The 11,817-nt window shown below is 37.1% G+C and overlaps 1 protein-coding gene and 1 pseudogene across 5 annotated transcripts; one reads left to right on the top strand and one right to left on the bottom strand.

Annotated features, from left to right (window-relative positions):
- Positions 1-288: 288 nt before the first annotated feature.
- On the top strand, positions 289-4,232 carry LOC107878521 (pentatricopeptide repeat-containing protein At3g48810). 5 transcript variants are annotated; one of them, XM_047406654.1, is made up of 4 exons: positions 289-456; positions 876-2,788; positions 2,911-2,983; positions 3,400-4,232. In XM_047406654.1, exon 2 carries the CDS (start codon positions 887-889, stop codon positions 2,627-2,629), a length of 1,743 nt encoding a protein of 580 aa, XP_047262610.1. In that variant the 5' UTR covers positions 289-456; positions 876-886; the 3' UTR covers positions 2,630-2,788; positions 2,911-2,983; positions 3,400-4,232. The 5 variants fall into 5 exon arrangements, with proteins under 5 accessions (XP_047262610.1, XP_047262604.1, XP_016581039.1 ...); XM_047406648.1 differs by having other exon boundaries at positions 876-2,983; XM_016725553.2 differs by having other exon boundaries at positions 290-2,788.
- Positions 4,233-4,400: 168 nt separating this feature from the next.
- On the bottom strand, positions 4,401-7,343 carry LOC107878544 (annotated as a pseudogene).
- Positions 7,344-11,817: the final 4,474 nt, after the last annotated feature.

Below are 11,817 nucleotides of genomic sequence, written 5' to 3'. Positions count from 1 at the left end.
TTTTATGGGGAGAAATTACCTTGATTGAATTTTTTGAATCAGATGAAGAAGATGGATAGAAAATGCATCAGATTTTGTGCCGTTGAAAAAGGAGATGTGGAGTATTTTTGGTAAAGGGCTGACTTTTTAGTTGTAGGGTTAACTTGTATTTCAAAATTAGTAAAAAAAATATAATGCTGGAATTTAAATAATTTTTAAGAAGTTGGGAGATTTTTCGAAGTTTAGAGTATATTGTTTATTTGGGTAATTTTTCCATAATTTTATGTGAAGTGCTATTTAAGTCATTTTGTATGAGCAATTTGGTACTTTGGCCCAATTCCTGCTGGTCCATACCGTGTTCGGACTCCTAACGCCTGAACGTTCCCGGCATTCCCTTACCTGCCGGAAATCTATCGGCACAGGAGAGAAAATCGGCATTTTATTTCAACTTGTTTATCCAGTGCACCATAGACATAGGTATGATTTTTCTACCAGATAACTCTTGTCAATTTCTTTCTCCCTTTATTATTTTTTCATGTTCTGGTTTTCGAAAACCTGATTTGAGTCTCTCGGATTCTTTTTCAATACCCAGTTGCTGCTTAATTCCTCTTTTGGATTCTTCTTTCGTTTAACTTGATAAAAATTGTGTTTTGATAGTACTATGTACTTAAAAAAAGGATGTTCTTTGCTGTTGAAAGTCCAGAAAAAGTCTCTTCCTTTCATGGTAAACCCAACTTCCAATGTTGAACAACTTAATGGTCAAACTGGTAAAAACTCCGTTGACCTAAAGGAATCTGATGTATTGAAGAGACTGAAATATGAAGAAAATATTTCAACTGCTTTAGAGTCTTTCAAATGGGTTGCTAATTCAAGCTCTTTCAAACACACCCCTTTAGCATATAAAATAATGATGGAAAAACTCGGAAAGCAGCAGGAGATGGACAGTGTTCAATACCTCTTACAGCAGATAAAATTGGAGGGTATTAGTTGTTCCGAAGATATATTTATCAGTGTGATCGATGCGTATAGGAGAGGTAAGGCTTCAGAGCAAGCATTGAAGACATTCTACAGGATACAGGCTCTTGGGTGTAAGCCTACAGTTAAGATATATAATCATCTCTTGGATTCTTTGCTCAGTGATAATAGGTTTCACATGATTAATCCTATTTATAGTAACATGAAGAAAGATGGGATTGTTCCCAATGTGTATACCTATAACATTCTTCTTAAAGCATTGTGCAAGAACAATAGAGTTGATGGAGCTCAGAAGTTACTTGTGGAAATGTCAAAGAAGGGCTGTTCTCCTAATGAAGTGAGCTATACAACGATTGTGTCTTCCTTGTGTAAGTTTGGTAAAGTAAAAGAAGCCAGAGAACTAGCCATGAGATTCACTCCTGCCACTCCTATTTATAATGCTCTGATAAATGGTCTTTGTAAGGTATATAATACTAAGGAAGCAGTTGATTTGTTGGATGAGATGGCTTACAAGGGAGTTGATCCTAATGTCATCACATACACTACGATTTTAAATGCATTTGCTGACCAAGGAAATCTTGGTCTTTCTTTTGCTATGCTGAGCAAGATGTTTGTTAGAGGCTGTTCTCCAAATATTCATTCGTTTACTTGTTTGATTAAGGGAAATTCATTGATGGGACGATGGTATGAAGCTCTTGATGTGTGGGATGGTATGGTCAAAGAGGGAATTTTGCCCAATGTTGTAGCATATAATACACTTCTCCATGGTCTGTGTTTGGCTGGTAATATGAATATGGCTCTGTCTGTTTGTAGTGCAATGAAAAGGAGTGACTGTCATCCAAATTCAACAACCTACAGCACCCTCATTGAAGGCTTTGTTAAATATGGAGATGTGAGTAAAGCATCTGAGATATGGAATAGGATGATGAATCTTGGTTGCCGTCCAAATGTTGTGGTATATACATGTATGGTTGGTGTACTCTGCAGGAATTACATGTTTGAACAAGCTTACTGTCTTCTAGATAACATGGTAATAGAAAATTGCCCACCAAATACCATTACTTTTAACACATTCATCAAAGGTTTGTGTTTTAGTGGTAGAATTGAATGGGCAATGATGCTATATAATCAAATGGAAAGATTTGGTTGCTCTGGTAATACTACCACATATAATGAGTTGTTGAATGGTTTATTCAAATGTAACAACCTTACGGTAGCACTTCAGCTTGTTAGGGAGATGGAGGACAAAAATATTGAATTTAATTTAGTTACGTACAACACTATAGCATCTGGTCTCTGCCATATGGGGATGCTTGAGGAAGCTGTAAAACTTGTGGCAAAAATGTTGGTTAGGGGAATTACACCTGATGTTCTCACCTTCAACATACTTATGGACGCATACTGTAAGGGTGGTAAGGTTGAATCTGCAAAACAACTTCTGAATGCTATGAATCAACTCGGCTTGCGTCCATGTTTCATGTCCTATACCTGTCTGATAGGTGGAATGTGCAATTGGATTAGTTTGGAAGCCGCTATCTGTTGCCTTCAGAGGATGATAACTGATGGCATTCCACCCAAGATATCGACATGGAATGTTCTAGTCCGTCATTTGCTCAGCAAGATTGGCTGTAGAAGTGCACTACAATATCTAGAGAGTATATTGGCAGCAGACTGAAGGTGTGAACTTGCTTCAGCCGATTGGAATGATGAATGCACGAAAAACTTTTCTGTGGATATGAAAGCAGTAGTTGCAGTTAAAGCAATTTTACGATGGAGGGTCCTTCTCCAGACCTGCATTGACGAAGTGGCATTAACAACTTGTTTAGGAGATATGGTAGTAAGAATCCCTCAAAAGAAGTTCAACATCATCTGATCATGTTTATGTTTGTTTACTGGTTTTGTTCTCACCTTGTTGATCCCCAGCTTATCAGCTAATTTGACTTTTCTATTGAATAGATTTTGCAGGTGAATCCTAATTTCATTTGCTGTTGATTTGAGGAATTCGTAGACCCACCAAAAGATCTTGCAGGTATTCAGTTGCTAATATTTTCTAGGATATTATAGGCTTAAGCTTGTAAGTACAACCAAAAGGCGGAATAGCTCCTTTAAATTACTGTCTACTCTGAAAAATTAGATAGCTCTAGTAGCAGCAGTAATGATTTATAAGGTCATGCATTATACTCTGTCGGTACCTTTTAGTAATAGATCCTTTTGGTTCGTAACCCTTTACTGAAAAGGTTGTGTTTCTAGTATTATAGTCATTTCGTTTTCTTCTAACTTGCTTGTTGGTATCAGTCTTTTATCAAATTGAACCACAACCATTCAGTGATCCCCACTGTTTTTATTCTAAAGATTATTAGATGGAGCCTGGTAAATGGTAAATCCTGCATTCCTGCTATTGAATTCTATTATTTTGACACTGATTGTAAAATTGTTTATATCCAGCATGTATAGTTTAGAAGAAGTTTCATGAGAAACCCCTACCAAGGGTACCTCTTTGGGGTATCCCAAGAAGTGACAGGGAAGAGTCAGGAACCAGACATGAAAATGGCACCCATAATTTTTGTAGAACTCCACTGGTCTTTTTGGCATGAATCCTTGCAAGAGGCATTATGCATAGAGTGAGAAGGGGGTGATTTACTGTAGACGATAATTTAATCTGGGTCTTGCTTGGAGAACAAAACAAATCAGTGATTGAAAATTTTAGATACAACTTCATCATTGCATTGGCTTATTCAGAAACACTACTATTTTCTTTTGACCCATTTTCCTGTTCTATCACGGGATATGTGGTATTGTCCGAATACTGACCAGCTATGGCAGCAATTTTCAACTTTGCTGGTATCAAATGGTCTGTGCCTAGGAACACACATTATCTTTTGCCCTGTAAGTACATACAGAAGTCTTTACACAGGATCTTTTGTCCTGTTTGTACGTACAGAGGGCTGTACAAAGTATGAAATAGTTGGGATACATGATTCCAGGTTGTATCTAGTGGGTGATTAAATGTTCTGAAGAGAAGTGGAAATCAATTCAGGGATTAAATTAGATTGTCTGAGTCACTTCATTTTTGGTGTATAAAGGAATATGCAAATGAGGCAGAAACTTTTACTAGATTTCATTGATTTCCCTCTTGAGATTAGAAGGCTATATTTTTGGGCCTTTTTGCTCACTTGTACAGAAACTCCAATACTACCTTTGTGCTGTTTTTGAACAGTTATTACCATTTAAACAAAAAAAGTCCTGCGAATGGAGATAATCTCCCATTTTCCAGTCGACGTTGATCTATTCACAGTGGATTGCCTGTTGCATGGCGAGTTACTACAAAAGTGTCTGCAATCCTTCCTTTTTTTTGGAGGCTCATCTCTACTGCGAGTACCAAAAAAGGAATCCAAAGAAAAAAAATTAAACAAAACCTCCTATACAATAGATAGAACAAAACCATATGGAGAACTTATGATATGATAATTATACTGAGGTCTTAATCGTACATGCAATAAATATAGTAGAACTATACTGAGGTTTAAATTGTACAATTTGGTATGATATGTTTGAACCATGGATTCACGTAGAACATTGAGCTACCATATGAACATGGTAGATCGGTTTGATCATCAAAGTTTCTTTTAGCTGGAGAGGTTAACAAAAAGAGTTACAGGGAAGGGGGTGTTTCGTACAACCCAAGAACCAACATCAGGAAACTATTATCTAATCTAAAATTATAAGTAGTCAGAATTCCAGGACAGTGAGCAAAATAATACAACTAGTTTTCACAAACTAACTTTCCTTTTTCCTATCTTGTGTGTATCAATTTGTGGACTGTTTCTACTATTCCTATCATCTACATCGTCGTCAGCGTCCAAAAGAATCACACCAGCAGTATCATCATCATTCATTTCCATATCTATGTCATACTCACCCTCCAAATCGTCTTCATCATAGTCATCATAATCATCCATATCCTCTTCATTTTCATCTGTACCAGCACGCACAGTATGGAACTCTGGAGGAGGAGGACAATCCTCTGTTTCTGCCTTGTCCCGCTTCATCACAAGATGTCGAATGACTCTCTCATCTTTGTCAAGCATACTCTTAAAATCATCAATCCATTTGGCTCCCAGCCTGAAATTCATCAAAATGTAATGAGCTCGTGATGCTTTCTGAATCTTGTATGCCAGTCTACGCATACCCCAGTCACTGAATCTCCACGACTTCCCTTTCTTCTCTTTCAAAAATTCTGCATGTTTATGGAAAAAAAAAGCATAAGCTTCAGGTTTATTTTAGTCACCATGTGAAAAACAGAAATGTTAAATCACAGGGAAAAAGTGACGATGGTTAGGAAAAGTGATGTCATTTAGAGGATTGGGACCAAGGAAGCTATGGTTGTTACAACATCTGGTAGATCAGAAGTGTTCTGAGATTCTAGCCTTTGGCATAATTCCACCTTTCTCAGCTCTTTCCAAAAGCGCATAAGGTATAAGCTTAAAAAAGGACTTTTTTTTTTTTTAAAAAAGGGACTTGGTAAACCCATTTGACAGCACACAGCAAAAACCGGACCTTAGTAGAACAAATAGATGTTTGATATATGAAAGGAAAAGCTAACCTTGAACTTTTGCATTCACACTCTCAACCTCGTCTTCACGATCCTCATGAATCAGATACACCACTTCATAGTGTCGCACTGTACACAGCAGGGAAGTCAATAAATAATCTGAACTATTAATTGAAAGAAAAGCAATAGATCCATATCAATAAATCACTAGCCATTTTTCTTGCACTCTTTCAATTCCATTCAATGAGTTAATCGGCTCGTACAAGCAATATTAGGAAGAATTCATGACACAATGCTACTTTAATCAGAAACAATCTTATATTTAGTATCCAATCACAAAGACTCAAGTGTCAACTTCTCCATTATCAGGGTGGTCTCCAATCTTACTGTAAAGTCTTCAAGAAAAGCAGATGATAGACCCCCAAAAGCTAATTTCCACAGATAGTTGAAAGAAACAAATCATTGAAAATGTGGAGCCAATAATAGATTCTAGCCATTGGCAGCTCAACACTTCAGCTCACAGATACAGCAAAGTTTTCCTCAGTTGACCAAAACATAAAGCATCTCCAACATATGTAAAGCATCTCCTTCTACTTGCACTGATAAGCAACAGAGACATTTATTGTGCAGATGACATGTTGCAAATTATCCACTGCGTAATCTATGAGAATTCCAACATCCGGCCTATATAAATCAATCATCCAATTGGGATTAGTGTTATGAATCTTCTATGTTTGGACCCATTTCATATTAGATAATGTGGCCTTTAAAAGTAGAAGGGTCGCCAAATAACACACTTATCTCTACCTAAACCCAATGTAAGTATAGTCATTACAACTTTTAACAACTACATATTTGATATCTCCCATGTGGATCTTTTGATTCCACCATCAGCTCCAGAAAAAAAAAAAAACGCAGACAGCGAAGAAGACAACATATCCAGCTACAATCTATAAATTTAAGAGCTTTTTTATTTTAGATATTAAGCTAATAAAATGATTCATACTTACTCTGTTCCACATTCATTTAAGTTTCCAACTGAAGATTTAGCGCCTCAAACAGTTCCTCTGCAAATTAGACTCAAAGTTTAGTGACCTCAACCTCTAAAAAATAAGATAGCAATGAGCAACGTCATTCGCAACCAAATAATGGCTTACCCTCTTCAACATCTGCAAACTCGGGTAGAAGTCTCCCGTCTTCTTGGACCTTTCTCTGCAAAATCAAATTAGAACTCACACACAAAAGCAAAAGAAAATTGGACTTATCCCATGCTCTTAAGATAAGCAATCTACTTTAAAAATTGGCTTTAGCTCAAAGTTTTTTCATTAGAATTCCGGATAAACAAACCAGATTACATATGGGTGTAAATGAAAATTAGTGCAGATAGATAAATTTTGCTTTATAAACCTCTCTAAGGAGCACAGCTTCAGGAAAAGGACCAGTGGCTTCATCAGGTTTAGGAACGAAGCTATGGGAGTCAGATTTCTTCTTCTTCTTTTTCTTTGATGCTGAAGCAACAACAGAGGTTCTAAGGTTCTTCTTGTTGGAAAAATATAGGAAGAAAGAAGAGCGCCCATTTGCTGAAATGGAACGATAACATTGAGGAGGAGAAAAAGAGGATCTGACCAACTTTCCCATATCAGGTGAAGAGGTAAGAAGAAGGAACTCCATTTTTGAGGGGATAGGATTTTGATTTTTGAGGAAAAGGGTTTTACTTGCCCATCTCTAAACTCACTTTCTTTCGTTTATTCTTGATATAATTGTTTTCATTTTTATAAAACCATTTTTCACCCACAAGAGTAGAGTATTCACAGTTTGAATAAAAATCAACTTAAACAAAAAAAATCAAATTAAGCTAAATAAATAAAAAAAATTAAACAATGTTCATTAAATTAAATTTCTTCCACAAAAAATAGTACGCTTGAAAAATATAAGCCACTAATTACATAAAATGATCATTCGACAGTTTTTAAATACAAAATTTGGCCTTCTAGCCCTCGGCTGTATTATTTACCGCCAACTATTGAGAATAGAACCAAATGAAATTTTTAAGAGAGTGTATTTAAAAAGGAATAATGCATGCATTAGTTTTATGTATTATAAATATTTTATTTGATATATTTTTTTGTCTATATACATTAGTTGTGCATTCTATAATGTATTGAAGGATGTGGATGTATTACATTTTTCTGTATACATACAAAAGGTCTCAACACAAATTAACTTAATTAAGAACATGATTACCCCTCCAATACCTCTCATATCTATCTTCCATATTTTATTTATCATTTTTTTATAAAACAAATCATATATCTAAAATAATATTTATAATGAAGTGGAATTTAATATGCTATAAGAGATTTTTTGTTTGCAATGTTAATCTTTTTTTTTTTGGTTAACGGGAGCATAGATTAAGAGAAAGTGTTAAGCTGCAGCAGTACCCAAATGGGCATCAAAAGTAGTTTGTCCCATAGTTGGACCATCAGTACTAACATTACAAGTTGATATTTTCCTACTATACTTAGTTCCTAGTTTGTCTGCATCAATGTTTGCTGATACAAACACAGGAGGAACTATTAAAATATTAGTGCTCCCTCCAGTCGATCTTTTCCCTTCTTTCTTAGCCAGTAGATCCGTTGCCTTGTTCCCTTCCCTGTACTCATGCACTGATAGAGTTGCTTTCACCTTCTCCAACAATGACCTGCAATTATTGATCACATTATTAAGGCGTAGGTGCCCGTTGGTGAGTGGTTTAATGTTCTCAAGGCAATCCATTTCTATGACAATGTGTCTAATGCCTAGATGTTTAACAAGAAAGAGGCCTTTTCTTAGTGCATTCAGCTCAACTGCAGTTGGAGTGGTGGTATGGATGCAATCCATGAATCCAACAAACTAATCTCCTCTATGATCCCTGATGACTCATCCTAGGCCCTTTATAGCCGGGTTTTGCTTAATTGAGGCATTTGTATTAAGCTTGTAAAATCCTGGGGAAGGAGGGGTCCTACAGATTTGGACGTTTGGTATATGCGTCTTTCCTGGTGATTCCCTACAATGAGTTTAAACTCTATTGCATTCGAGAGGATGGCTCCTGGGTCTATGGCTTCCTTTTTTTTGTTGTACTTGTTTCTGATGAGCCATATTACCCAAAGGCAGAAAGGGATAATGGTGTCCCAATTAATTCACCGGTTGAAAATCTCAGAGTGGCCCAAAGGTGTCTCCAGTTGTTGGAATTGAGAGAACTTGTGTCAATGGACATATTAGTAGAACTTTGGCTAGCTAGATCATTCTAGAATCTAATGGCATTAGGGCTGTGGAAGAATATATGGTCACTATTTTCTTCCTGGGATTCACAGAAGTGGCAGTTTGGGTTGACGTCAAGCCCAATCCTTTTTAAGTGTTGATTGGTAGGAAGTCTTTTGTGGGTTAGCAGCCAAATGAAGTTTTTTCAGCTTGTTGGGGCACTACGCCTTCAGATGTCCCTGAAGTTTTCATTACTGGAAACCAGGGGTGGACAGTATTGTTGATGAGCTTATAAGCTGTACTGGTGGTGAAGATACCATTACTCGTAAGACTCTATATGAGTTTATCATCTTGGTTGCTATGGTGAGAGATGTGGGTGCTATGAATAATATCTTTGATGTCTTGGGGAAGGTTAAAGAAGAGGTTCTGGAATTGCCATGTTCCACTGGAGTAAAGGTCAGCTAAGGTAAGCTGATTTCCATCTCTCTTGATAGGGTCAAGGAGCATATCCTTAATGGGGGGGGGGGGTGGTTGTTAGGGATCCAGTTATCATCATAGAAGTTTATTTTGTTCCCCTTGCGTAGAATCCATTTTTTCCCAACAATACTATCCTTCCAACCTTGCTATATATATTGCCAGGTCCTGAAGATGACTTTAGCACCCAAGTTGTTTCTGTTAGGGCTTTTATACTTGTTCAAGAGAATTCTCCCCCAAAGGGATTGGGGATTATTGTTCAATCTCCAAGCTAAACTAGAATGGAGGGCTCTATTTTTTTATCTCACTTCTCTGAAGACCTATCCCTGTGTCCTTCTTGCTTCCAGTTAGGGTATCCCACCCCACTAAGTGCAACCTTTTCTTGTCAGTTGTGGTGCCCCATACAAAGTTCCTTTAGATTTTATTGATTATTTCAGTGGTTTTCATAGGGAGTTTTATATATTGCATTATATGAGAGTGGATTCTTGCTATAGTGAATTTAACAAGGACAGTTCTGTCATATTGGTTTAGGAAGTCAGTCTTCCAACCACTTAGCCTGTTGTTCATCTTATCAATTATGAATTGGAAGTCACTTGCTAAGAGTTTTTTGTGGAAGAAAGGGAAACAAAGGTACATTCCAAAATTTGAGCTTCTTTTTACTGTTGAGGATGTCAAAACACTCTTTTGCTTGATTAGGGGAACAATTTATGGAGAATATAGCTTTGGATTTGCTATGATTTATTTTTTGCCCAGAGACAACACTGAAAGAATTGAGAATCATTTGGATAGTTTGGCAATTTTCCTTATTAGCTCTGGAGAAAAGGGTGAGGTTATTAGCAAAGAATAAGTGAGAGATAGAAGGCCCTCTATTGGTGACTTTGATAGGATTTCAGAGTTTAGAGAAGACTACAATGTCAATGTCTCTAGAAAGCCTTGCCATGCAAAAGATGAAGAGGTAAGGGGAGATAGGATCTCCCTATCTTACTTCTCTTGATGGTTTGAAGGGTTTAATTTTTCCCCCATTTATAAGAATAGAGATGGATGAGCCTGTCACAGAGGACATGATGATCCTGGTAAGACTTGCTGGGAAATTGAAGTAGAGAAGGTTGTCTTTGATGTAGGACCATTCTAGCCTATCAAATTCCTTTTCTAGGTCAATCTTTAGGATTATGTTAGGGGATTCCCTCCCATTTTGTTGAAACGGGTAATGAATTCTTGCACAATAATGGAGTTGTCAACAACCCTTTTATTGGATAGAAAGCTTGCTTGAGTGGATCCAATGATGGAGGGGAGAATAGGCTTGATCCTGTTAACTACTACCCCCGTCACATTTTATGTGTCGCCATTTGATCAGGCATGAAGTTTGAGAAATAAGTAATGACTTTATAAAGTTTACAAAATCGCCCCTCTTAATGTTTACTTTTTATTTATCTTTTCTTAATAAGTGAAACCCGGTAAGGATAAAATGAGAATGATGTCATTAAATAATTACCAAATAAGGAAAGGTGACATTCTTTTTTGGAAGAACTAAAAAGGAAATGACGACACATAAAATGGGATGGAGGAAGTATGATCTTAGTAACCAATTTATAGACTGTGTTATAAAGAGCAATGGGTCTAAAGTCTTTGGCAATGGCCACATTGTTGGTTTTGGGTATAAGGCACAATAATGTGGAGTTAGCCTACTCAGGCATCTCCTCATTAGTAAAAACCTCTCTACAAAAGTTATGGTCTTCTCCCCAATAATGTTCCAGTATTTTTGGTACAAGTTGGGTGGATACCATTAGACCCAGGGGATTTTTGGGGCTTGAAGGTCTTGAGGGCATGATGATTTCACCGTCTCTAAGATTGCTAGTCAGAGTAGCAGAGATGTCATTGCTGAGGATAGGTCTAGTGTTAGGAGTGGGCCTATTTATGAAGGGAGAGCTGACATGGTCAGTAAAATAGATGCTAGAGAAGAAGAAGGTGATAAGAGCCTGGATCTCATTTTGGTCCTGAATCTAGTTTTCTGCCTCATCTTTGAGGCCAATGATTCTGTTCCTTCTTCTTCTATTCAAGGTGGAAGCATGGAAAAATTTAGTGTTAGTATCTCCTTTACTGAGCCAGCTAATTCTGAATTTAGTTCTCCAGAATTCCTCTTCACATTTTAGGAGAGTGTCATACTCCACAAGGAGTTGGGATTCCAGTTCTTGGAGAAAAAAATCTGTAGTTATAAGCAACATTCTTTTGGATACCATCTAGCCTAGCTAAGACTCTTTTGAGCTTATGAAAGATGTTTTCAAAGGTTTGTTTATTCTAAGACAAGACATCCTTTTGGAAATTTTCAGTTGCTTAAAGTAGGGAGTTGGGAGGGTCAAAGGAGTGGTGGAGAAGGTTCCTAAAGGATGGGTGACTACACAACATGGGTTCTAATCTAAAGGGTCTGGTGGTTGTGGAGTAGGGCTACTTAAGTTAGACTTTGAGTGTGCAGTGGTTAGACTTAGTTTTAGGGAGGTGGGTGATAGTAGCCTCAGGGTTGGCCTTAATCTAGGTAGTATTAGTCATGCATCTGTCCAATCTTTCTAGGATGAGGTTTTGTTTGTTCTTGTACCTTTTTT

The sequence above is a fragment of the Capsicum annuum genome, chromosome 1 (genome assembly GCF_002878395.1).
Source record: "Capsicum annuum cultivar UCD-10X-F1 chromosome 1, UCD10Xv1.1, whole genome shotgun sequence".
In the NCBI taxonomy this organism is placed as follows: Eukaryota; Viridiplantae; Streptophyta; class Magnoliopsida; order Solanales; family Solanaceae; genus Capsicum; species Capsicum annuum.
The sequence above is the reverse complement of the archived record's forward strand: the minus strand, read 5'-3'. Positions and strand labels throughout refer to the sequence as shown.

Bases quoted from the DNA above. Each gene is read 5' to 3' on its own strand.
- LOC107878521 (XM_016725553.2), top strand. From the start codon at position 641: ATGTACTTAAAAAAAGGATGTTCTTTGCTGTTGAAAGTCCAGAAAAAG.